Source organism: Tachysurus fulvidraco, chromosome 19 (assembly GCF_022655615.1).
Source record: "Tachysurus fulvidraco isolate hzauxx_2018 chromosome 19, HZAU_PFXX_2.0, whole genome shotgun sequence".
NCBI lineage: Eukaryota > Metazoa > Chordata > Actinopteri > Siluriformes > Bagridae > Tachysurus > Tachysurus fulvidraco.
The window spans coordinates 18,520,361-18,545,360 of NC_062536.1; the positions used below are offsets into that span (position 1 = coordinate 18,520,361).

The 25,000-nt window shown below is 40.5% G+C and overlaps 1 protein-coding gene across 7 annotated transcripts in view; it reads left to right on the forward strand.

The window, feature by feature from the left end:
* The window catches only part of sox5 (SRY-box transcription factor 5), a 226,343-nt gene that overhangs the window by 145,215 nt on the left and 56,128 nt on the right, over positions 1–25,000 (forward strand). For 6 of the 7 annotated variants that reach the window (XM_047803785.1, XM_047803786.1, XM_047803784.1 and 3 more), the window contains 2 exons: positions 651–834; positions 11,284–11,491. In XM_047803785.1, the coding sequence (XP_047659741.1) occupies positions 651–834; positions 11,284–11,491 (392 nt within the window). Of the gene's footprint in view, positions 1–650; positions 835–9,247; positions 9,999–11,283; positions 11,492–25,000 lie in introns of those variants that run through there. The other variant, XM_047803787.1, reaches the window with a different exon arrangement.

Consider the following 25,000-nt stretch of genomic DNA (forward strand, 5'->3'; position numbering starts at 1 on the left):
CTCTGATCGGATCGGACACGTGACACGTTGGTTATTACTCGGACACTTGGATAGTGTCGCTCTGATCAGATCGGACACGTTTAGAGTGTTGCTCTGATCGGATCGGACACGTGTCACGTTGGTTATTACTCGGACATTTGGAGAGTGTCGCTCTGATCGGATCGGACACGTTTAGAGTGTTGCTCTGATCGGATCGGACACGTGACACGTTGGTTATTACTCGGACATGACTCTGAATCAGTCTAAAGAGCGCCTGTTTTTTCTATGAGGCAGCAGCATGGAGTTTGTGTTCTAATAAAATGGATGTAGAAGTTTTTTCCTTTTGAACTTTATAAACATCGTGAAGTTCAGAAGAAAACGTTTCTGTTAACACGCCAGTGTCATGAAAATAATACAATCATGTTTCAATCAAAAGGGTTTCATTAAAAAGGACATTAATAATAATAATAGCTCTAGATCAAACTCATCAGATACCAAGCAAACTGCTTGGGTATCCATAACGACGACAATGATGATGATGATGATGATGATGATGATGATGATTTTATGTGTCACTAAACCACATCTACGCCTTTTTATCGTGTCTTTCCATCACATCTCATGTTCTCTCTCTCTTCTCTCTTCCTGTCCGTCTCGTTTCTTTTTTCCAGGATGTCTTCCAAGCGACCAGCCTCTCCATATGGGGGAACAGATGGAGAGGTAGTCATGGCGACGAGCAGACAGCGATTGGACGATGACGAGGTTGACGGACATGCTGTCATTCACCTGCCCCTGAGCTCATACTGCAGCTCACCGCGTGCCCCAGACAGCCCGCCCACACTACACAGCAGCACGGTAAGCCCCGCCTCCTAGTCCTTACTGACTCCTCCCTCTACATGTCCCCCTCCACAGACCAGACTCCGCCCACACTGGAAATTTCCATAGAAAACTTTTATAAAATCATTTCTATTGAATTTTAGTTAGTAAAATTATACATAATAATAATAATAATAATAATAATAATAATAATAATAATAATAATAATAATAATAATAATATGTACTCAATAATAAATTGTTATTATTAGTATTAAAATTACAGTGAATATTTTTTGTATTATAAAAATATATAAATTACTTAAAATATTTGAAGTATATTTTTATCTCTTTTGCACCAACTTAAGAAACTGAAAAAAAAAAAAAAATTTAATACAATAAACTGGTTCCTCAAATAATTGCCTTGTTTTATTATTAGATGGTATTAATGCTGGTATTAATGCTTTTATACACACACACACATCTCTAGAGAAAAATAGCTGATTAAAAAAATGAAAAATTCTAATCAGTTTTAATATAATCAATCGATCCATTAAGTAAATAAGTAAATTAGTAAATAAATAAATAAATAAATAAATAAATAAATAAATAAATAAATGTAATAGTAAATAAAAAAAAACATTTTTATGCCTTTTTAACATTTACCAACTTTTACTTTATTTATCTTAAATATATTAAATAAATGTTGTGTAGTATTTTTTATCCATTTATAGTTTTGTAGATTTAATGTTTTGTAAGAAGAAAAAAAAATCAACTACAAAATAAAAACTACTAAAAAAAAGCTTTCAGTATAAATAAATAAATAAATAAATAAAAATAATAATAATAAGTTTTGGGTTTCACTTTTAAAAGAACACCAAACACATTTAAAAGGTCAAATGTGTCACATTTTCCTGTCTCACACACACACACATACACACACACACACACACACACACACACACACACACACACACACACACACACACACACACACACACACACACAGAAGAGCAAAACTCTCCTTAGATTTGGATTCGATGTGTAAGTGTGTGTGTGTGTGTGTGTGTGTGTGTGTGTGTGTGTGTGTGTGTGTGTGTGTGTGTGTGTGTGTGTGTGGACAGTAGAGTGGAGGAATGTGTCTGCAATAAAATGATGAGTGTGTATAATGGTGGAGTAATTCAGTCATTAGTGCAGTGATTACAGCCTCGGCTCAGCTCGGGCGCTCGCGCTGTCACAGAGCAAAGTTTACTCTACGACCCTGTACTGCTGCATCACTGCTGCCTGACTCCGCCCCCTTTCTCACCACCAAGAAAGAATGAAAGAAAGAAAGAAAAAAGAAAGAAAGAAAAGGAGAGAGATTAAGTCAACGGGAGAAAGACTAAGAGAGAGAAAGAAAGAATGAACGTGTGAAAAGAGACAGACAGAAAGAGAGAGAGGTTTAGTGTGCTAACACTGAGAGAGACTCCGTCATGCTGATTTGTGCAGCACAATAAAATAAAAGTGTAGAAAAAAGAAAGAAGAAGAAGAAAGAAAAACTGAAACGACTCGGTGAAGTGCTGAGAAGTGTGTGTGAGAAGATTATCCGCTTTATCTGGTCACGCTAAATTAACGGGATGGCTGTGTGTGTGTGTGTGTGTGTGTGTGTGTGTGTGTGTGTGTGTGTGTGTGTGAGAGAGAGAGTTTGTGTGTGTATTTGAGTGTGTGTGTGTGTGTGTGTGTGTGTGTGTGTGTGTGTGTGTGTGTGTGTGTGTGTGTGTGTGATTGAGTGAGAGTGTGAGTTTGTGTGTGAGTGATTGAGTGAGTGAGTAAGTGTGTGCAAGTGTGTGTGATTGAGTGAGTGAGTGTGTGTGTGTGTGGGAGTGAGTGAGTGAGTGTGTGGGAGTGAGTGAGTGAGTGTGTGGGAGTGAGTGAGTGAGTGTGTGGGAGTGAGTGAGTGAGTGTGTTTTATTTCTTTTTTAATTTTATATTGCATTTATTTATTTAGTTTATTTATTTTTTGGTAGTTAGTCTTTAGTTCTTTTTTTTTTTTTTATTAGTGATTGAGTGATTGATTGATGTGTATTTTGCGTCGTACTTTTTTATTTATTGATGTGTTTTTTTATTGAGTTATATTTATGTATTTGATTATGTTTTTTATTTCTTTGTATTTATTATTCTTTACTTTCTATTTCTTTCTTTCTTTCTCTTTATTTCTATTTCTTTCTTTTCTTTCTTTCTTTCTTTCTTATTTGTATTCTTTCTTTATTTTTCTTTCTTTCTTTCTCTTTCTTTCTATTCTTTCTTTCTTTCTTTATTTCTTTTTTATTTCTTTCTTTCTTTCTTTCTTTCTTTCTTTCCTTTCTTTCTCTTTCTTCTTTCTTTCTTTTTTCTTTCTTTCTTTCCTTCTTCTTTTTCTTTCTTTCTTTCTTTCTTTCTTTCTTTCTTTTTTCTTTCCTTCTTCTTTTTCTTTCTTTCTTTCTTTTTTCTTTCTTTCTTCTTTCTTTCTTCTTTCTTTCTTTTTTCATTCTTTCCTTCTTTCTTTCTTTCCTTCTTCTTTTTCTTTCTTTCTTTCTTTCTTTCTTTCTTTCTTTTTTCTTTCTTTCTTCTTTCTTTCTTTCTTTCTTTCTTTCTTTCTTTCTTTCTTTTGTTTTTTTCTTTCTTACTATTACTGTTTCTTTCTTTGTTTCTTTCTTTCTTTTTCCCTTTGTTTGTTTTTCTTTCTTTCTTTCTTTCTTTCTTTTCTTTCTTTCTTTCTTTCTTTTTTCTTTTCTTTCTTTCTTTCATTTCTCTTTCTTTCTTTTTTTCTTTCTTTCTTTTGTTTTTCTTTCTTTCTTTCTTTCTTTCTTTCTTTTTTCTTTTCTTTCTTTCTTTCTTTCTTTCTTTCTTTCTTTCTTTCTTTCTTTCTTTCTTTCTTTCTTTCTTTCTTTCTTTTTCATTCTTTCTTTTTGTTTTTCTTTCTTTCTTTCTCTCTTTCTCTCTTTCTTTCTTTCTTTCTTTCTTTTTGTTTTTTCTTTCTTTCATTCTGTTTTTTCTTTCTTTTTGTTTTTTCTTTCTTTCTTTCTTTCTTTCTTTCTTTCTTTCTTTCTTTCTTTCTTTCTTTCTTTCTTTCTTTCTTTCTTTCTTTCTTTCTTTCTTTCTTTCTTACTTTTTTCTTTCTTTCTTGTTTTTTTCTTTCTTTCTTTCTTTCTTTCTTTCTTTCTTTCTTTCTTTCTTTCTTTCTTATTTTTTTCTTTCTTTTTTCTTTCTTTCTTTCTTTCTTTCTTTCTTTCTTTCTTTCTTTCTTTCTTTCTTTCTTTCTTTCTTTCTCTTTCATTCTGTTTTTTCTTTCTTTTTGTTTTTTCTTTCTTTCTTTCTTTCTTTCTTTCTTTCTTTCTTTCTTTCTTTCTTTCTTTCTTTCTTTCTTTCTCTCTTTCTTTCTTTTTGTTTTTTCTTTCTTTCATTCTCTTTTTTCTTTCTTTCTTTTTGTTTTTTCTTTCTTTCTTTCTTTCTTTTTCTTTCTTATTCTTAGTGAGTGTGGGAGTGAGTGAGTGAGTGAGTGTGTGGGAGTGAGTGAGTGACCTAAACTCCACTCCATTCCTGACCTTTTCATCTTCGCCACATGAGTTCAGGCCAGATGTGAACTGAAAAGGCACTTAGCGTGTTTGGCGTGTTTAGCATGTTTAGTGTTTTTAGCAGGTTTAGCAGGTTTAGCATGTTTAGCGTGGTTAGCAGGTTTAACGTGTTTAGCAGGTTTAGCGTGTTTAGCATGTTTAGCGTGTTTAGCATGTTTAGCGTGTTTAGCGTGTTTAACAGGTTAAACTTGTTTAGCAGGTTTAACATGTTTAGCAGGTTTAACATGTTTAGCAGGTTTAGCATGTTTAGCGTGTTTAGCATGTTTAGCATGTTTAGAGTGTTTAGCATGTTTAGCAGGTTTAGCGTGTTTAGCATGTTTAGCAGGTTTAGCTTGATTAGTGTGATTAGGGCCTGGGTGCTTATTACCGTGTCACTAGGCATTCTGGAAACAAGGCTACAATAATATGACCAATCACCATGACGACCTGCTGTGGTAGCATACAGAGACAGACCAGCATCAAACAAATCCATACCTGGAGGGATGATCGACAGGCCACGCCCATTAGCCCACATGCCACGCCCACATGAATACAGAATTATGATGTCATAGTTCTGATAAGATACAACCTGTGTGTGACTGTAAATATACAGATGTGTGTGTGTGTGTGTGTGAGTGTGTGTGTGTGTGTGTGTGTGTGCGTGTGTGTGTGTGTGTGTGTGTGTGTGTGTTTACTCATAGAAAATATCGACTCATTCAGCTACAGTTTTTCCCCATAAACGTCTTTGTAGCATCAGAAGCTGCTCGGCGTTTTACTCACTTGGCAGTTTCATTATTACAGCTGTGATTAATATCATTAATACCCTTCAGCCTCAGAGAGACAGACGACTTCCTCTTTTCCTTCTCGAGCTAGTCGAGCGTACGCACCATCTGTTATTGTCACTCAGAGTAGCACCACCTTCACCACCACCACCACCACCAGGTAAACGTTCTCCCCATTCGCTCTTCCACGTGCCGTCCCCGACCTGCTCGTGTTGATCTGCTTTATCATGTTAGCTTGTCAGTAAAGTTCAGTGCTAGCCTTTACTTCTGTCCTCGTTGTCAAGCTGTAAAGACTTTATTCCTGTAGCTCGGATTTGTTTTCTTATTATTATTATTTCTATATATCTGCTTATTATTCCAGCTTTAAATGTTCCATTGGACCAACGGAGTCTTTGGTTTGCTGAAATTTAAATCTTTTATTTCCTAAATCTAAATTCAGATCATCTCTTCCTCTTATTACATCTTCATCTTCATCTTCCTCTAAGTTATAATACTATTAATAATCAGGTCATTGTATTGAGTTTACACATTTTGTAGCAATGTGGCCATGAATTATATCTGTAAACTAGCAGAAATGTGTGGAGTTAATGAACGGATGGATGGATGGATGGATGGATGGATGGATGGATGAATAGACGGATGGATGGATGGTCAGATGGATGGATGGATGCATGGATTGAAGACTAATGAATTAATTAGTTGGTGGGTGGACAGAAGGACAGACAGGCAAATTTATGAATGAATGGAGGGATGGATGGGTGGATGGATGGATAAATGACTTAATAAATGAATAAGTGGGTGTGTGGATGAATGAATGAATGAATGAATGAATGAATGAATGAATGAATGGGAGTGTGGATGAATGGATTTGTGGATGGATGGATGGATGGATAAATGACTTAATGAATGAATGAATGAATGAATGAATGGGAGTGTGGATGGCTAGATGGATGGATGGATGGATGGATGGATGGATGGATAGATGACTTAATAATGGATGGATAGAAGGATGGATGGATAGATGATTTAAATGAATGAGTGGGTGTGTGGATGAATGAATAAATGAATGAATGAATGAATGGGAGCGTGGATGGATAGATGGATGGATAGATGACGTAATAAATGAATGAGTGGGTGTGTGGATGAATGAATGGATGGATGGATGGATAGATGACTTAATAATGGATGGGTAGATGGATGGATGGATGGATAGATGACAATGAATGAATGAGTGGGTGTGTGGATGAATGAATGAATGAATGAATGGGAGTGTGGATGGATAGTTGGAGAGAGAGAGAGAGAGAGAGAGAGAGAGAGAGAGAGAGAGAGAGAGAGAGAGAGAGAGAGCAGTGTGAGGAACGGTGGCATCTTTGCTGGGAGAAAATGAAAAGAGAGAAAGAGAAAAACAAGGTTTTTTCCTTGGCATGACTTGAAGTGTGTTTAAATGTGCTCCTGTCACAGATGAGCTTAAGAAGACAAAAGTTGTTTAATTCGGTCTCGGTGTTGAAGCGCTACAGGATGAGTGAGGAGGCAGAACTGCAGGCAACAACACACTTCTGCACTTTGTCTCAGGCGGCACACAGAAAGAGAATTGACATCTGCACGACTAAAACCAGAACCGCCCACATCACACACACTCATGGCACATCATAAATACATAGAAAAGCATCACACACACACACACACACACATTTACATGTTGGATGAAAAACACAAGCATTTGTATACACACACACACACACACACACACACACACACACACACACACACACACACACACACACATTTACATGTTGGATGAAAAACACAAGCATTTGTATACACACACACACACACACACACACACACACACACACACACACACACACACATTTACATGTTGGATGAAAAACACAAGCATTTGTATACACACACACACACACACACACACACACACACACACACACACACACACACATTAATTGACTCCTGCATGCCTATACTAATAAAATATGATTTCCAACAAAACAAAGAAAAATCTATATTTCTTTGAAACGCTCAAACTTAACCAAGTCTCACGTGTGTGTGTTAGCTGGATTACACAAAAAGCAACCGGAGAGACGACGTCTTATTCGTTCGAGCGTTTTTAACAGGATTAAAAATACGAGAAAAAAATGGAAAAATAAATAAAAATCATTTTAAAAAAAAAAGGAGCAAAATCAAATCTGAGGGTTGACCCGTCATGTGTCCGAGTCTTAGTGTCACTCCGGATAGAAACCCCATCTCTGTGCTGTTTCTAAGACGTGTGTGTGTGTGTGTGTGTGTGTGTGTGTGTGTGTGTGTGTGTGTGTGTGTGTTAGAGAAGTGCTAGCTTTTAAGCAGGCGGTGGATTAGATAGATTGGATGTGACAGGTGTAACCGGATGTTTAAGATGCGTGACACAGTAAATGTAGGCAGAGACACAATCCGAGCTGTGACTGCCTTCTCTCTCTCTCTCTCACACACACACACACACACACACACACACACACACACACACACACACACACACACACACACACACTGTCGCTTTTTCTCTTCAGACTTGATGTCAGAATTTTTTTAATCCCTGTTTGAACAGTTTAACTGGAGGATCAGATGAGAGGGTGTAAATAGAGTCGCAGTCGCACATCTGAGCCCGTGTGTGTGTGTGTGTGTGTGTGTGTGTGTGTGTGTGTGTGTGTGTGTGTGTGTGTGAAAGCTTTTGACTCGGAAAACAAGGTAAAAGATCAGATGTGACGCTCTGGTATCTGATGTCTGTTAGCACACAGAGGCGTCAGATCAGCGCACATAATTAATCACTTAGCACGTTTTTTAATTTTTAAAAATGATATTTTTATGATGTTTATGAGCGACGACTGATGTTCCAACATGTGTCACTCGGACCTCCGGCTAGCGGCGTGCTTCGGTTTGATCCTCAGAGCTGAGCAGTCTCTCGGGAGGAATTATTGATCCTGTGTTGATTTCTAAAGAACTGTGTGCGTGTGCGTGTGTGTGTGTTTGTGTGTGTTTGTGTGTTTGTGTGTTTGCCTGCATGCTTTGACTAAATTTGAATGCAGTTGTGGTGGCAACATAGATCAATTCTTCACAGACGTCTCCACCGAATCAGAATAAAACGAATCATTCATTTAGTCTTCGAAAGAATGTTGACCAGTTGTTCGAATGTCTTTTAAGTCATTCCTAGAAGTTCTGTGTGGAATTTTATGTTGATGTGTTTTTTTTTTTGTAACAGAAATGTAAACCTTAACATTTAAAAGCTTTATATCAGTCATTAATATGCGGTGATTTTATGACTCACAAACACAGTTTAGAAATGTAATATAAAAGGCTGGCGCTGTTTTTTAGCGTTACCATGTTTAACATGTTATTTAGTCTTTAGTATTAAATAAAGGGTTATTTAATGATTCCCGAAAAGGTTCTCGGTTTCTATGAAGAATTTGTCGAGGACGCTGCAAAAAAACGAAAAGAAAATTTCTGAAACGTTTCCTCAGAAAAGACAAAGATCCTTTAAGTGTTAACTTCTAACCTCATGAAGGGCAAAAAACTTTTCAGTGATTTTCAAAAAGGAGGAAGAACATTAACATCTGCCAAAAACGACAAAAACACCTTTAGGACAAATAAAGCCATTTAAAGATGTTCTAAATTTGCTAAGAGTGTCGAGAACAATAGATGGATCAATGGATGAATGGTTGGTTGGATGGATGCATGGATGGATAGATGGTTGGGTGGATGGATGAATGGATGAATGGATGGATGAATGGATATATCGCTGGATGGATCAATGGATAGATGGATAGGTGGATGGATAGATGGATCAATCAATGATTGGATGGATGGATGGATGGATGGATGGATGCATGAATGGATGGATGGATGGCTGGATGGATCAATGGATAGGTGAATAGGTGGATGGGTAGAGGGATCAATCAATGATTGGATGGATGGATGGATGGATGGGTGGATGGATGCATGAATGGATGCATGGATATATCGCTGGATGGATCGCTGGATGGATCAATGGATAGGTGAATAGGTGGATGGGTAGATGGATCAATCAATGATTGGATGGATGGATGGATTTTCATAAACAACTGAAAGTTCAATTCTCCTAAATTCGCGAGTTCTGACACAGTCCTGACGTTCCTCAGTGTAACCTCACCTGGTTAGCGCTCAATGTTGAGTAGAAAGTCAGGTATTATTAAATGAATCCCTTTTGTGTTGATTTACCGACATTTCTGAGGTAAATGTTGACTCGTGGACTATTTTCATCTCCATCTTTACACTGTTTATCTATACAAAGACTGAAAGCCTGAAAGTGTGCTAGCTATCTAAACCATTCTTTTCAGATATTAGCTAGCTTCCATGCTCAGTGCTAATGCTTCCCGGTTGCATAGCAACAGCCTTCTCAAACTTTGATAAAAAGGTTTGCATATCACATATTACACATATAAAGGGGAACAAACTAACACATAGATATTAACATGCTAACAAACGAAGCTCAGATGCTAATTAACACAGCTCTTTTCTCCTCAGAGCTCGATTTGTTAGGAAAGTTGTTGTTGTTGTTGTTTTTTAATATAAATAGATTGTCAGTTACTGAGTCATGAAAATAGCCTGTTTACTGCATTAACCTTCGTTTGTTTATCTTGCTAGAGTTGTAGATAATGTCTTTGAGGGTAAAAGTGCAGCAGGGAGAAAACTGAAGCTAATATTAGGTCAAACTTACGCAACTGTGCAGCTGGCTTCAGTCCACAGATTTAAGTTAATCATTAAATACTGTGTACTGCTTTAATAAAATAATGGAGGGTATATATGTATAATTCAGGGGAAAGGTGAGTTTCTGGATAATAATAATACTACTACTTATAATAATAATAATAATAATAATAATAATAATAATAATATGTATATCTACCACATGTACCTTATTATTATTATTATTATTATTAATAATAGTAGTATTAGTATATTTATTATTTTATTATGTGGTAAACGTATTTTTGTTATTATTTTTATTTGTTAGTATTTTTCTATTATTATTATTATTATTATTATTATTATTATTATTATTATTATTATTATTAATTCATATATTTATTTGTTTATTTATGCTGCTCCTATGCTGACTCTCTAGCATGTGTCTCTAAAGCCAGCCTCTCCCTGGGATGGGATTAAGCCATTGTCTAATTCGCCAGAGCCATTGTCCGTCATGGTGTGGCAGATAATAGAAGCTGATTAGCCAAAGATTAACTCTGCTTATTGGATATGGACTATTGACCCTGTGCACAAATACCTGAGTCCTTCTGTAATTAAACTGCACAAAAGAGTTCCGGTAAGCTGGCTCCAAACCAGGTACCAAGTGTGTAAGTGTGCACGTACATGTGTAGGTGTGTGTGTGTGTGTGTAAAGGTGTGTGTGTGAAGGTGTGTGAGGGTAGATACACAAGTGAGTGCCAGGTGTCTTATACAATACCTTCCCGGATTCTGATTTTGGAAGCCACAAATTGCAGGTTGCTGTTAATGCGCTGTTGGTGATATGTCGTCATTTCACTGCTCGTTCACAGGGACGGAAGTAATCTAAGGCTAAAAATAAATAATAAATAAATAAAAACAACAGAAATGGTCAGATGTGTTGACTTTTTAGGAAGGATTTGAGGATATTTGAGGAATTACAGTTTTCTGACATCGTTTGTTTGTTTGTTTATTCAACAACTCTAACATCAAATGGATAAATGTACATTTTTAATATGTCATTCTTTAATAAACAAATGTTGTAATTGTTGGCAAATTGCCATGGTGTATTAGAGGTAAATAAACTTTCATGACAACGTGCTTTAAAGGGAAAATAATCAGGTGGTAACCGTGACATCTTAACCTCACCCCGCCCTGGTGTCGATTATTATCCTGTAACAATAACAGCATGACACGTGTCAGTCCGTATGGATAAGATCTCACAGGTTACAGTACGCCACTCATGCTATGTTGAACCTACAGCGGGTTGTGTGATAAGTGCTGAGATAAAGATGAATATTAAAATAAAGTGTTCATGTTTAGCTTTAATGAGACTTGTTTTAAAGTTTCAGTATTGATGAATCTGCTGTCTGTCGTTTTGTGTCAGGATCAAGACAGCGGTAAAGGCCTGGCCCTGAGCCCGTACCCCCAGCACAACACTTCTACCTCACCCAGTAAACAGCAGCAGCAGGACGAAGGCTCAGGTTTGGCCACGGCTCTGGGAACGCCGGAGAGGCGTAAAGGCAGCCTGGCCGACGTGGTGGACACGCTGAAACAGCGCAAGATGGAGGAGCTGATCAAGAGCGAGCCTGAGGGTGAGTTCACTTATACACTTATACACTTGCACCAGCTTACAATATGGTCAGAAAGACAAAGGCCACGTTAGCTGACTGCTACTCTTCAAGCTACAGCACACTGTCTCTGCCTCTCTCTCTTTCTCTCTCTCTCTCTTTGCGTCCCTGTGTCTCTCGTCCTTGTTAATGTCATTAACGATGTGTGAGATGGTGCTGATATATTCACTACACGTTGACAGATTTGCAGGCAGATAGGTCCAGACTGTGTGCGTCTACGTGTTAGGTGTTATTTTGTACCGTAACTGTCTATTAACAAGATCATTTTTCCTGAATAATCAGAAGGTGTAGGACAACTCCTCTGTTCTGATCTTTACGTTCATCAGAGCTCAGGTCCTTGGGCTTCCTGGGTGAAGTCGTGTTGCTAAAATAAAGTTAGAGTTACAGTTTCTCTTCTGTTAGTCATTTGTTAGTCAGGGGGTTCAGGGGGATCTCTTTTTTTCCCCCTCAGAAGACCCACAGTAAAATTTGCTGAGGTAAATTTTTTAAAGGTAAACTGCTTGAGTTCGAACTGTGTGGTAAAATTGTACGAGGTGAACTGCAAAGCGAATTTGTGTCAGGGAAAATCATGTGAGGTAAAACTGTGTCTGAGAAAAAACTGGGGTAAAACCATGTCAGGTAAAAACATGGTCGATAAAACGGACATAAACCTTCTTAAGGTTTAAGATAAAATTGTGTGAGGTACAATTTTGTAGGTAAAAAACTGGGTAAATCAGTGAGACAAATCTGTGTCAGGTGAAGCCATGTGAGGTAAACCTGTGTCTGAGGTAAAACTGTGTTAGGTACAACGTGTGGGATAAAAACTGATGTGCATAGGTTTGAGCTGACCAATGCAAGGTAAAACTGTGAGGGGAAAATTGTGTGGGGTAAAATCTGCAGTAGTAAAAACCTTGAGGTAGTACTGTGAGGTAAATCTATGTGGCGTAAAACTATGAGGCAAAACTGTGAGGTAAACATGTCAAGTAAAACGGTGTGAGGTAAAACTGTGTCTGAGGTTAACCTGTGTGAGGTTAAAAAAATGTCAAGTAAATCTATGTGAGGTAAAATTGTTTGGTAATACCTCTGTATCTTTTTAAACTCGGTTGCAGTTGTAACTTTGTGTTGCTTTTAATACGCATGTAGCTAGCTGTCAGATTAAGAAACTAAAAGTGTAAAAGGAGATGTGCAAGTGAGAGAGAGAGAGAGAGAGAGTGAGAGAGAGAGAGAGAGAGAGAGAGAAGAGTCCATTAGCAAGCGGCTACAGTAGCACATTATCCTCGCACTCTCTACAAACAAAGACCTCCTGAGCGTTAGACAGAGAAAAACAGAGTCTATAAAAAAAAATGAGAGAAAGGAAAAGGAGAAAAGAGAGCAACAAAGAGAAAAGAGAGAAGAAGAAAGGAGAGAGGTGGCGGTAGGCGAAGCACTGAGCCGGGCCTCTCGTAGCCTGATAAAAATCCCTTTCTTGCGCAGCTAGCTATTGTTTGCTTGTGTAGCGCACAAAGGCCATTAGCCACAAACGGCAGGTTGTGATGAAAAATTAATGAAGGCTTTAATCATTATGAAAGGGTCTTATTATTACCTCTCTGTCCCTCTATTTCTCTCTCTCTCTCTCTGCTCCCTCCCCCGCTTTTTCACACACTGTTCACACACACACACACACACACACACACACACACACACACACACACACACACACACACACACACACACACACACTGTTCACATATTAGCAACAGGGAAAACATGGCAGCATGTTAGTTCGGAGACACAAAGAGCACAGAAATGGGTCAGGAGATGAGGGAGAGTGAAACTAGCTCCTTATTTCAACTCAGACTTTTAGCTAATGCCTGTTTATCCCAGAGATATACAGATTAGCGAGCCATATAGTATGACCACGTGCGTTTATTTCACAAAAACCATAGACGTATCAGAAGTTTTTCTTCAATAAAACCATATTGTTTGCTGTAAAAATGTTTTATTTACTAAAAAAAAACTAAAAATACATAAACAATTAGCCAGCTACTGTAGCATGCACAAGTAGCCTGTTTGTGTAACGTTTCAGCTAGCTAGCGAGCTAATCGATGGCCGATTCAGCCAAGCAACTTGTCTACCTATGTTTTGTAACCTTTTGTTATTTTTATTTATTTGTTTATTTTGTTACACTGAAAGTTACACACGTGACTAATAATTACCGCTAACAAGCTAATATGAGCCACGTGTGTAACTTGCTAATCCACAGCAGAGTTAGCTAACAATTGTTTTCTATAAATAATTTTAGCTATGTTAGCTTGCTAGGGCAATTAGGCTTTTTTTTTTTTTTTTTTTCATTTTGATATCATTCAAGATTTCACTATTTATTTAAGTTTATTTACAAAAGCAGGTCTGGTTTTTAACCAGATTTGATTCATTCTTACCTCAGAGAGTACAGTTTTTTTCTAACACGTGTTAGCTACTCGTCACTTAATCTAACTAGCATAACTGGCATCACGATACCTCATGGTATCTAATCATCAGCTTTATCAGCAACCAGGTTTCTCCACACACGATACGTGGGTACAGTACGTTGCAAGATTTATACTGTTTATGTGAAGAAAATGAGTTTTCATTATATTAAAAAAAAGGAATTATTGTAGTTAGATGAAGCTAAAGAAGATTTTCTTATGAAGATTTTTTATGCTAAATACCGTTACATTTCCTAAAGATAGAATGGAATAGGAATCATAGCACTTTTTTTTTCCATGTGAAACATGATTCCCTGTTACTGTGACATGTGGGGTGGGGGGCACTTACTTTTAGAGTAGTGGAATCAGTAGTGGATGAAAAACACACTCAGACAACTCTCTCTCTCTCTCTCTTTCTCTCAAACACACACACACACACACACACACACACACACACACACACACACACACACACACACACACACACACAGACTTGGTGAGTGGGTCGTTTCTGTCTCCTCATCTCTCTTTCATGGTGAGGAGCAGAACGTTTGTCCTGAGAGTGTCCAGGTCTGTCGCTTATCGACCGTCCCTGATGATGCAGCACTCTCCTCCAGCCTCTATTCATCTTCTGCTCGCTGTAATATCCACCTGTTACTGCTGAAACACTCACTCACACACACACACACACACACACACACACACACACACTTTTCCCGAGTGTGGCACTTCTGCGTCTCAGATGCTGAGTGCGAATGTAAATTTGTCGCTCGGATGTCTCGGGGCCATTTCTTTCTCTTTTCATTTCTGAGAGTGTCACCTTTTTTCTTCTCTCTCTTCTCCTATCTTCTCTTGTCTCTTAGGTTTCGTTTTCAATGTGTGTGTGTGTGTGTGTGTGTGTGGAGTGTGTAAAAGAATGGCCAAGTAGACGGGTCAGAGTGCTAAAGTGTGTGTGCGTGTTATTAGCCGAAGTAATGGGAATAGCTCAGGAGGGCAGTGCGTGGGGCACAAGGTGAGAAGAGAAGAGCTGCAGGGTCTAGAGCCAAGAGGACACACACACACACACACACACACACAATCACACACTGTCTCTGTCTCTCAGTAGTCCTAGCTGAACTTGGCAGCATGCGTTATGTGGGACACAGATGTTCAGGGTCTCTGGAGTATATGATGCAGTCTCTGTGTGTGTGTGTGTGTGTGTGTGTGTGTGTGTGTGTGTGTGTGTGTGTGTGTGTGTGTGTGTGTGTGTGTGTGTGTGTGTGCATACCTCTGTGGCTCTCCTGGAACTGTGTTGAGTGTGATTCATGGCCAGGGCCGGCTCTGGTTCCCTAAGCTCTGAGCCATCCTCTCTGTCTCACACAAATATACTCACAGTACAAACAGCACAACACACACACACACACACACACACACACACACACACACACACACACACACACACACACACACACACACACACTGCAATGGCACTGATCCTAAGCTACAGAAAATAGAAAATGTGTCGTGCAGTCACTGGACACACAAATTCAGAGGACATTTTATGAGCCAATAAAATTAGACTGTGTGAAGATTCACAGTATTTAATAGCGGTCCGGTCCGGTCCAGTCCAGTCCGGTACTGAACATTATGCTACAGTATGGTATCAAATCCATCCCTTGTTTTTATTTGCTTTTATTTCTATTATAACTTGAACCACAAAGTAATCATTTTAATCGTAGAATTTTTGTCCTTTTGTCTGACTTTCTGCAATGAAAATGGACTTTTTCTGCAGTCCAATATTTCAGTGACATTATTAGCTCAGGTTAATTTTATTAGCCATAGCGATGCCCTTACCGTTCCTGTCTAGTCTCCGCTAACTAGCTGGTTCTTAAGATTAGCGTCATTATTATTATCAGCGATACAGATCAAATAAAGATGATTACGAGCTTGAGTTGCTTGCGGTCGCGTTGTTTTGCTAGTTTGCGGAAATCTGATCTGAGGTCAGGATGTCACTCAGTATTCAGTGGAAACACACACACACACACACACACACACACACACACACACACACACACATACACACACAGGCAATTACTCTACCCAGAAAATGTAATGCACTGACAAATAACGTGACAAATATATAATTGTTAAGCCGTGATTACATACAATATAGACGTGAAAGTTGATTCTTGTTAGCACACACACACACACACACACGCACACACACACACACACACGCACACACACACACACAGTGCATCGCACTGAGGGCTAGAGGCAGTGGTGGTTTGACAAACTGAGCGTGGGAGAGGAAAAAAATTCCATATGTAATTTCCACCATTTGGTAGTAATTAGTTTGTTGTATAAATTAACATTAAGTGCCGGTTTGTACAGAGGCATTGTTTGTCATTATTCCCTCCCTCACTCTCTCTCTCTCTCTCTCTCTCTCTCTCTCTCTCTCTCTCTCTCTCTCTCTCTCTCTTTTTCTCTCCCTCTCTTTCTGTCTTTATGAGGAAAAATAGTGGAGAAGCCAAATAAATACAAAGCAAGGTTTTTTTTTTTTATATATTTACAGAGGGCTTTACATCTTTCTGCATCTAAAAGTTTATCAGAATTTTCATTACAAATAAACAGACAATAGACAGCTATATAAGTCCGGGTATATAAGGGTATAGGGACTAGGGTAAAGGAATTAGGTTATGTTATAGAGAGTAGGGAGTGGGATCTAGGGTGTAGGGCATAGGGTATTGGGAGTAGGGTGTAGAAAGTAGGGTGTAGGGTATCAGGTGTTGGGTGTTTATGACATAGGAAGTAAGGTAACTGGAGTAGGGTGTAGGGAATAGGGTATAGGGGGTCAGGTGTAGGTTCTGGGGAGTAGGAAGAGTAGGGTGTAGGGAATAGGGTATAGGGGGTTAGGTGTAGGTTCTGGGGAGTAGGAAGAGTAGGGTGTAGGGAATAGGGTATAGGGGGTTAGGTGTAGGTTCTGGGGAGTAGGAAGAGTAGGGTGTAGGGAATAGGGTATAGGGGGTTAGGTGTAGGGTTTGGGGAGTAGGAAGAGTTGGGTGTAGGGAATAGGGTATAGGGGGTTAGGTGTAGGTTCTGGGGAGTAGGAAGAGTAGGGTGTAGGGAATAGGGTATAGGGGGTTAGGTGTAGGGTTTGGGGAGTAGGAAGAGTTGGGTGTAGGGAATAGGGTATGGTGGTCAGGTGTAGGTTCTGGGGAGTAGGAAGAGTAGGGTGTAGGGAATAGGGTATAGGGGGTTAGGTGTAGGTTCTGGGGAGTAGGAAGAGTTGGGTGTAGGGAATAGGGTATGGTGGTCAGGTGTAGGTTCTGGGGAGTAGGAAGAGTAGGGTGTAGGGAATAGGGTATAGGGGGTTAGGTGTAGGTTCTGGGAGTAGGAAGAGTAGGGTGTAGGTAGAAATATGTAGGGTATAGGGTATTGGGAGTAGGGTGTAGGCAGTAGGGTGTAGGGTATCAGGTTTTGGTTGTTTATGGCATACAGTATATGGAGTAGGGTGTAGGGAATAGGGTGTCAGGTGTAGGTTCTGGGGTGTAGGAAGAGTAGGGTGTAGGGAGAAATATGTAGGGTATTAGGATGTAGGACGTAGGACATAAGGAGTAGGGTGTAGGACGTAGGACATAAGGAGTAGGGTGTAGGACGTATGGAGTTATTTTAGACACAATACCTTTTATCATGTCTGGCCTAACACTGAAGGCAGTAGCAGCGGTTTATAATGAACACTGTAAGTACCGCGTCTTGTGACGTGGTAGATGGTGGATGGCTGATAAAGTTTGGTGATGGTGGTAATGCTAGATGATAGGTGGTGGATGATAGATAGAAGATGGTGGATGGTAGATGATAGGTGGTGGATGGTAGATGATAGGTGGTGGATGATAAGTGGTGGATGGTAGATAGTAGATGGTGGATGATAGGTGGTGCATGGTAGAAGGTTACATGGAAGATAGTAGGTGGTAGATGCTGAATGGTACATGGTAGATGATAGGTGGTAGATGATAGGTGGTAGATGCTGAATGGTACATGGTAGATGATAGGTGGTAGATGATAGGTGGTGGATGATAGATGGTGGATGATAGATGGTGGATGATAGATGATAGATAGTGAATTGTAGATGCTAGACAGTCAATGCTGAACATGGTTCCTGTGAGTCCTGAGTGCAGGACAACTAAAGATATGAGAATACCCGGGGTCCATTATGGGCCCCATTGTGCTCACCTATGAAAGGAGCATTCAAGTCACTTCTTATTGAATTGTTTTGCTTCGGCTTTCAGTCCATTTTCTTCTGACGGCTTCGTGGAAAACAATCAATAGGGACGAGTCTGTGTTGTGTTTCTTTTCTCCCGGCTCTCGGCTGTAGGAACGATGTTAAGCACTGAATAGGGGGGCTCGTCAGATGGGATGGGAAAGACGGAGCCTGGCGTTTTGTGCCCCACACACACACACACACACACACACACACACACACTTGTATCAAAAGCCTGAGCAATAACAGTGCCTTTGCCTTATTTATTTCTCAAAGTACGAGTCAGAAAATCAGCTTGTTGTGTGTGTGTGTGTGTGTGTGTGTGTGTGTGTGTGTGTGTGTGTGTGTGTGTGTGTGTGTGTGTGTGTGTGAAAAGTTTTGTTATCGAACTCCTGGTGAGATATTAAGAAAGGAACAAAAGCCGGAGGTTCATGAATCAGGCTGCGGGCTTCATTGTGGCTTAACCGGCTCTTTGTGGATCAGGACTGAGGAGGACTTTGGACAATTTCACAGAGACATCATTGAGAAAGCTCCTGAGATGTGACGGCTCAATGCTCCGAGGCGCCGCTCATGAGAGATGTCTTAGCTTCCATAATCACTCCTGCGTAGTTAACAGAGGTGGTCGAATTACATCTGTTTGCTTAGACAAGTATCAGGACAGCACTAGTGTAGGTATAGAATTAGTACAGAATTTACTTATTAAAATATCGGCTTACGTTTGTGACGTAAATTAGTGCATCTTAAACATTAACACTAATTAATGCTAAGATCAGTCCTGAAATGTTAGCTAACCTGCTCAGAACCTATTTTTTCCCCCCACACAGTCATTTGGACAAGTAAATCATATATTTTTGGATTGGGAACTGAATAAAAAAAAAAAACTTCAATTTATTTCTTCTTATATAATCGAAAATTGAATACGTTATCGTTTCTATAGCGACGGCTCAGCTCATTCGAACGGACTTACGTTCGAAAGACGGTTACGTTCTTCCGTAAGGAGACGTCTATGTGATCGAGTCTCCAGCGTCGGGTTGCAGGACTCTTTGGAGATTTTGTGTGTTAGAATACGGAGCGAAGCCGGCGAGGGGACGAGCGTTTACAGCCGCTATAACGTCTGCGATACGTCGTGTATTAACGTGAGCGGAAACAAATCTGTTTGTAATCACTCGCTGTAATCCTTTTTTATTGTAATTCCACGAACATCACCATCAGATATTTGCGCGTAAACATATTAGTATTTGTTGTTTGCTCCGTTAAGGAACAACATATCCGCTGCAAATCTATTAACATGCAAATGTTTCATTTTGTGTGCGTAAAGGCATTTGTGCTAAATAGTTTATGCTAAATAACGCAATACGCTACGCCATAAATATTCATACGGTAATAACTCGGAAACTTAGAACCGTTTTAAAGTTTGAACGTTTTTCAAGGTTGGAGGTGTGTTTGTTTTTTTTTCCCCCTACCGTTGCACCTGCTTTTACTTTTACCGATTTGATGATTTGCGTGTCGTTTCCGGAGCGGAGGAGGCGGCGGCGCCGTCGCGAAATCGGCTTTTTATCTGTGTTTTATCTCCGTTTCGTTCGAGTTAATGGAGGATAATGTAAAGGAAGCCGGTAAGCAGAGCGTATTTGCATACGGCGAGGTGGATTAGACCGATGCTGAGTGATTGACAGACAGAGAGACAGACAGAGAGACAGACGGCGTGACGTACGTCGTCTCCAACTTGAAATCGGATCTGTGTGGCGTTCGAGTATCTTCAGTGGAGCTCATTACTTCTCCCAGCTTGGCGTCTTTGAGTTTGCAGCTTTGTAATGAAGCGATCCGTCTCGGCCCGGCGGCCCCCGAGGGTCGTGACCCGCCCACCCCGCGCTGAAAAGCAGCTTTATTCCAGCCAGATGTTCAGAGACGAGCGAGGCGGCTCCCGAAGCCCTCCGTCCTGCTCTCCTTTTCCGTCTCGGTGTCTCGGCTCACCTCTAGTTCTCCCTCCCTTCGCCTGCGCCTGAACAGGTGTTCTACGCTTTTTGATTTCGGCGCATTTGAATTAATCCTGTCAGCTCAGCTGTTAAAACAACTGTCACCTCCAGCTGCTAGTCATTTTGAGCTGGATCTGACACTCGCTGCCAGACTACTGCAGCACACACACACACACACACACACACACACACACACACACACACACACACGTGTACATGTACACACTCCGTCTGTCCTCATTGTATGAATAAATCTATCCATTCTCTCACACAAACACAAACACACACACACACACACACGTAAACACACACAGAGTTTTTTTCCTTCTCCACCGCTACACACTTCAGTTGCGTTCCATATGTCATAATGTTTTTATACATCTCCTTAATGCAAAGTTTTATCACTCAAGATATCACCTGGTTGTCACACGGCAGAGCTCACACACACACACACACACACACACACACACACACACACACACACACACACACACACACACACACACACACACACACACACACATCTATTCCTGACTCGTGTCTTTCCTTTCCCTGGCATCAGCTCTCGGTTAGCAAGGTGTGAAAGTGAGACATGGCCTTCTCTCTCTCTCTCTCTCTCTCTCTCTCTCTCTCTCTCTCTCTCTCTCTCTCTCTCTCTCTCTCTCTCTCTCTCTCTCTCTCTCTCTCTCTCTCTCTCTCTCTCTCTCTCTCTCTCCATCTTCTGCTTCCTCTCTCCTGATTGTTTTGCCTCTGAGGTGCCTCGTGTCAGATGGAGCAGAGCTTTGGATTTGGATTGCTCTCGTCTCCTTCTCGCCAGCTTCACATAACCTCCAGGTCTCGATCCTTCTCGTCACCCTTAAACCGTTTCCTCACATTTTATAACTAAACTAAACTCGTCTTAAACTCGCTTAAACTCCTGGAGCTTCTCACACGCCTCCACGTGCTACGGTGTGGCGTGAACGAGAAGCGGTTCGTTCGGATCGGTGTCCGAATAACGTGTCTGAGGTCTAAGTCAAGTCGACTACCATGTCCACTACTTTACACCTTTACTTTCCTTTAAAGAGAAGTAGAGTTTACTTTACCGTAGTGCACTTGAAGAGAAGTGCACTAGTTTATTTTTAACGTGTCAGCATTTCCATGACGAAGTGCACTAGCTTACTGGTCGCTTTACTACAAGGACACTCGTGTACACTCAGCACCAAGTTCCCTAACAACCGAGTGCACTTAAACTTAAACTTATATGCACTACACTAGTTACTGCAAGTGTACTAGGGTTAAATGTTCACTTAGAGACAGGAAGTGCACTTGTTTACTTTGGCATGGTGGGAAAGAGTTAACCTAGTAACTTAGCTAGTTTATTTCGGATGCTTCGGATGAAACCGATTTATTTTAGTGCACTTGTTTATTACCAGGATACTCGAGTGTACTTGGAGAGAAGGTGTACACTGCTAGCTTGCTAGTTTACCTCAGCATCCCTGAGCATTAGCATGCTAGGTAGTGTTTATATTATAGTATCCTTAACGATCCTTTTTTTTAGTGTGCACCAGAATCGTATACTTTTACAAGTCGACTGCTAGGTTTGACACTATTTGACACTATCTAGGGAGCCGGAGAGACGATCGAGACGCAGCCGCGGTTTACGTTTGTTAGTCCGGCGACTTTTCTGTGGAGAAGTTTATTTTAGTTAAAAGTAAAGACAGCGGATGGATCGAAGCGCACTTACAGATTAGCTTTAGACGCTACTCCACCGGCACGTTCACCTGAAGAGAAAAACGAAATCTGTTATTTTTTTATTATTATTCGTAGACGAATGAAGCTAACTCTGTCGTGATCCTGGAACGGATCTCAAACTTTGGTTTTTAAAGTTTCCGTGAAGTAAACAGTTGCAGAAGAAGTGATGTTTAGCGATCTGGAGGGTGAATAACACGGTTAAAGGGGCACTGTATAGCACGCTAATGATGTTTAAGTGAGTTAAGATGTTTCCTGGAACGGCTTATCGTGTTAGCGCACTTCTCTGACAAGGCAGACGTGACCTCACTATACTGTCTCTTCTTCTATAGAGCGCTGTATAGGGAGCAGAAGCGACCGAACACCGGATCAGCTTCAAACAGAGAGACGAGAAACCGGACGGCGCCGAACGCTTCCAGATCGTTCTGTCGCGAAGGTCATTCAGAAAGTGTTTAGACGGAACGAAGGAAAGAGAAAAACAAGCAAACGTGCAGCCGATGGCGGGGTAATAGGGTTAATCGCTGCCGAGTCGTTCCCATGACCGATCTTATCGAGCGATCGAGGGTTTGTAAATTTAGCGACGTGTTTTTACCGCCGAGGCCAGTCAGCTTCTGGTGAACGGTGTGGCTAGAAAACATGCCAGCAGAAACTTGTGGAATTTTTCTTACAGAGGAAAATGGGAATCGGCAGTTCCGAGGTTCTGTATAAAGCTTTTCAAGGCTCTTTAAAGAACGAGCAATTAGCTTTTTAATAAGCAGCACGTCGCTCTCGATGATTAGCCACTCGACGATCAGCGTTAATTTCCTCGAACGAAGGCAAAAACGAAACCTCGATCCAAGTCGGAATTTCTTTATAAATAAAATAAAGCTGATTGTTTATAAATATTGTTTAGAGGATGAAACGATAAAAGTGCAGGTTTTGATGCTCAGGCTGTAAAAGTGCTAAGAGTACCGCAAAGAGTAAGAGTACCGCACAGGTCGCTTCGGCTCGGTTCAGCTTCCTCAAAGCTCTTACACACGCCATTGTCCGTGCTATTTTCACCCCGTTAATGGCTCTCACATGGTCGCTAACATCTGCGAGCGAAACAGGCCAGACAATACGAGGCATTCTTAAGCTCAAAAAAAAAAAAAAACAAGAAAGGAAAAAAAACCCACGGCATTTCTGACAAACCTCACGCACCAAGAGCAGCAAGATCTAATGTTCGAGTCCTTCTGTATGCTTTAAATATTATTTATCTGTGACAGGGTTTGTTTGTTTGTGTCATTTCACTGCATGAGAGAAAAATGAGCCCTGAATAAATATAAAAAAGAAAAAAAAAAACGGTGAAAAAGTCGCTAAACAAATTGTGACGCGATAAACAATGTGGAGCTGTCACCAGGAGACGGGGTGCCATTTCTTTTAAGCGGCTAATAACAGTGTTCAGCTGTGCCATTGTGACAGGAAGTGGAAGATGGACGCAGATAAAGGGTCACGGCTGCTGGTGGGGGAGGGGCGTCTGTGGTTGTGTGTGTGTGTGTGTGTGTGTGTGTGTGTGTGTGTGTGTGTGAGAGAGAGAGAGTTTGATGGCTTCTTTCACAAAAGCCAGGGTACATGACAACATGACAGCGATGTTAACAGAAGGACACACACTCTGTCCTCCTGTGTGTGTGTGTGTGTGTGTGTGTGTGTGTGTGTGTGTGTGTGTGTGTGTGTGTGTGTGTGTGTGTGTGTGTGTGTAAAAACTATATACACATACGTTTCTGTGAGACTGTATTTTATTTCACCCCCTAAAGATCCTGTCTGTAAAGAACTCTCACACACACATATACACACTCACACACACACACACACACACACACACACACACACACACACACACACACACACACACTGTAAATTTGTTGAGTTTGTCATTGTTTCTGTTGTTGTCACAGACATCCTTCACTCTGGGATTTGTTTCAGTTCTCGGTGGAACCAATAAGGATGAATAAAGTACCGTCTTTAGAGGGAAGAAAGTGTTTCTTCTATGGCACAACTCGAAAGAACCTTTTCCACACACACACACACACACACACACACACACACACACACACACACACACACACACACACACCTTTTGTTGTGTAATCAGAGCAGCCCTCAGGCTATGACAGCTCTCTTCAGACCTCAGAGATGTTTCGTGAAGCGTTCGACGCCACCAGACAGATTGAACGTGTCACTTTCTGTTACCGTGTGTGTGTGTGTGTGTGTGTGTGTGTGTGTGTGTGTGTGTGTGTGTTAACAGTGGAGACTTTCTTTACTTTTACTCTATAACTCACGAGACTGCAGCGATAAATTCCAGCCTCCGATTGGTCAGAAGCACTTGTCCTAAATCGTACTTAATCGTTTCCATGGTAACCTGTCTACACACGTTTTTAGCGTTTGTTGTTCGGTGAGAGTGTGTGTGTGTGTGTGTGTGTGTGTGTATTTGAATTTGAACCTTTACAGAAGGAGTCTCCGTTGTCAGAGCTTCAGAACAGGTTGGAACCAGCTGGAGGAAGTAGACGGAGTGTAAAGTTTATGTCTCCTTAACGTCAAACAGAACTAGAAAAGGATAAAAAGTAAACAAAAAAACAAACAAACAAAAAAAAACCTTCCCTTCTTTCTCCAGCCGTCTCGACGCTCTCGTCTTGGCCGCTTCCTCTGAGACTTTCTCCTTTATCCCCCCCTCCGCCGCCATCTCCCTCCTTCCTCCTCCTTCCTCCTCCTCCTCCTCCTCCTCCTCCTCCGTTCTCCTCCCTGCCCACTTTTTTTTTCTTCTCTTCCTCACACGTCGTGACGATTTTGTTCACGTTCTTCTTCACAATGTCATGCCCCGCGCACAGTTATTTCAATCTGGCAGTGGTAAATTTGGCAGCGTGTGGAAAGTGCCAGAATAAATTTGGCTCGCGTTTTGGTTCAAATCAAATTGGACATAAGCACCCACAACACCATCTGTCAGAGAAAAAGAATGCAGGAAAATGTGAAGGGCAACAAATTCAGCGCGAGATAAAGTGACTTTCCTTGTTTATTATCTCACCCGTTTCTCGGCGGGGAATCGAGGCGAATTAAATCCTGCGCCGTTTGTGTGGAAAAAAAAAACAGCGCTAAA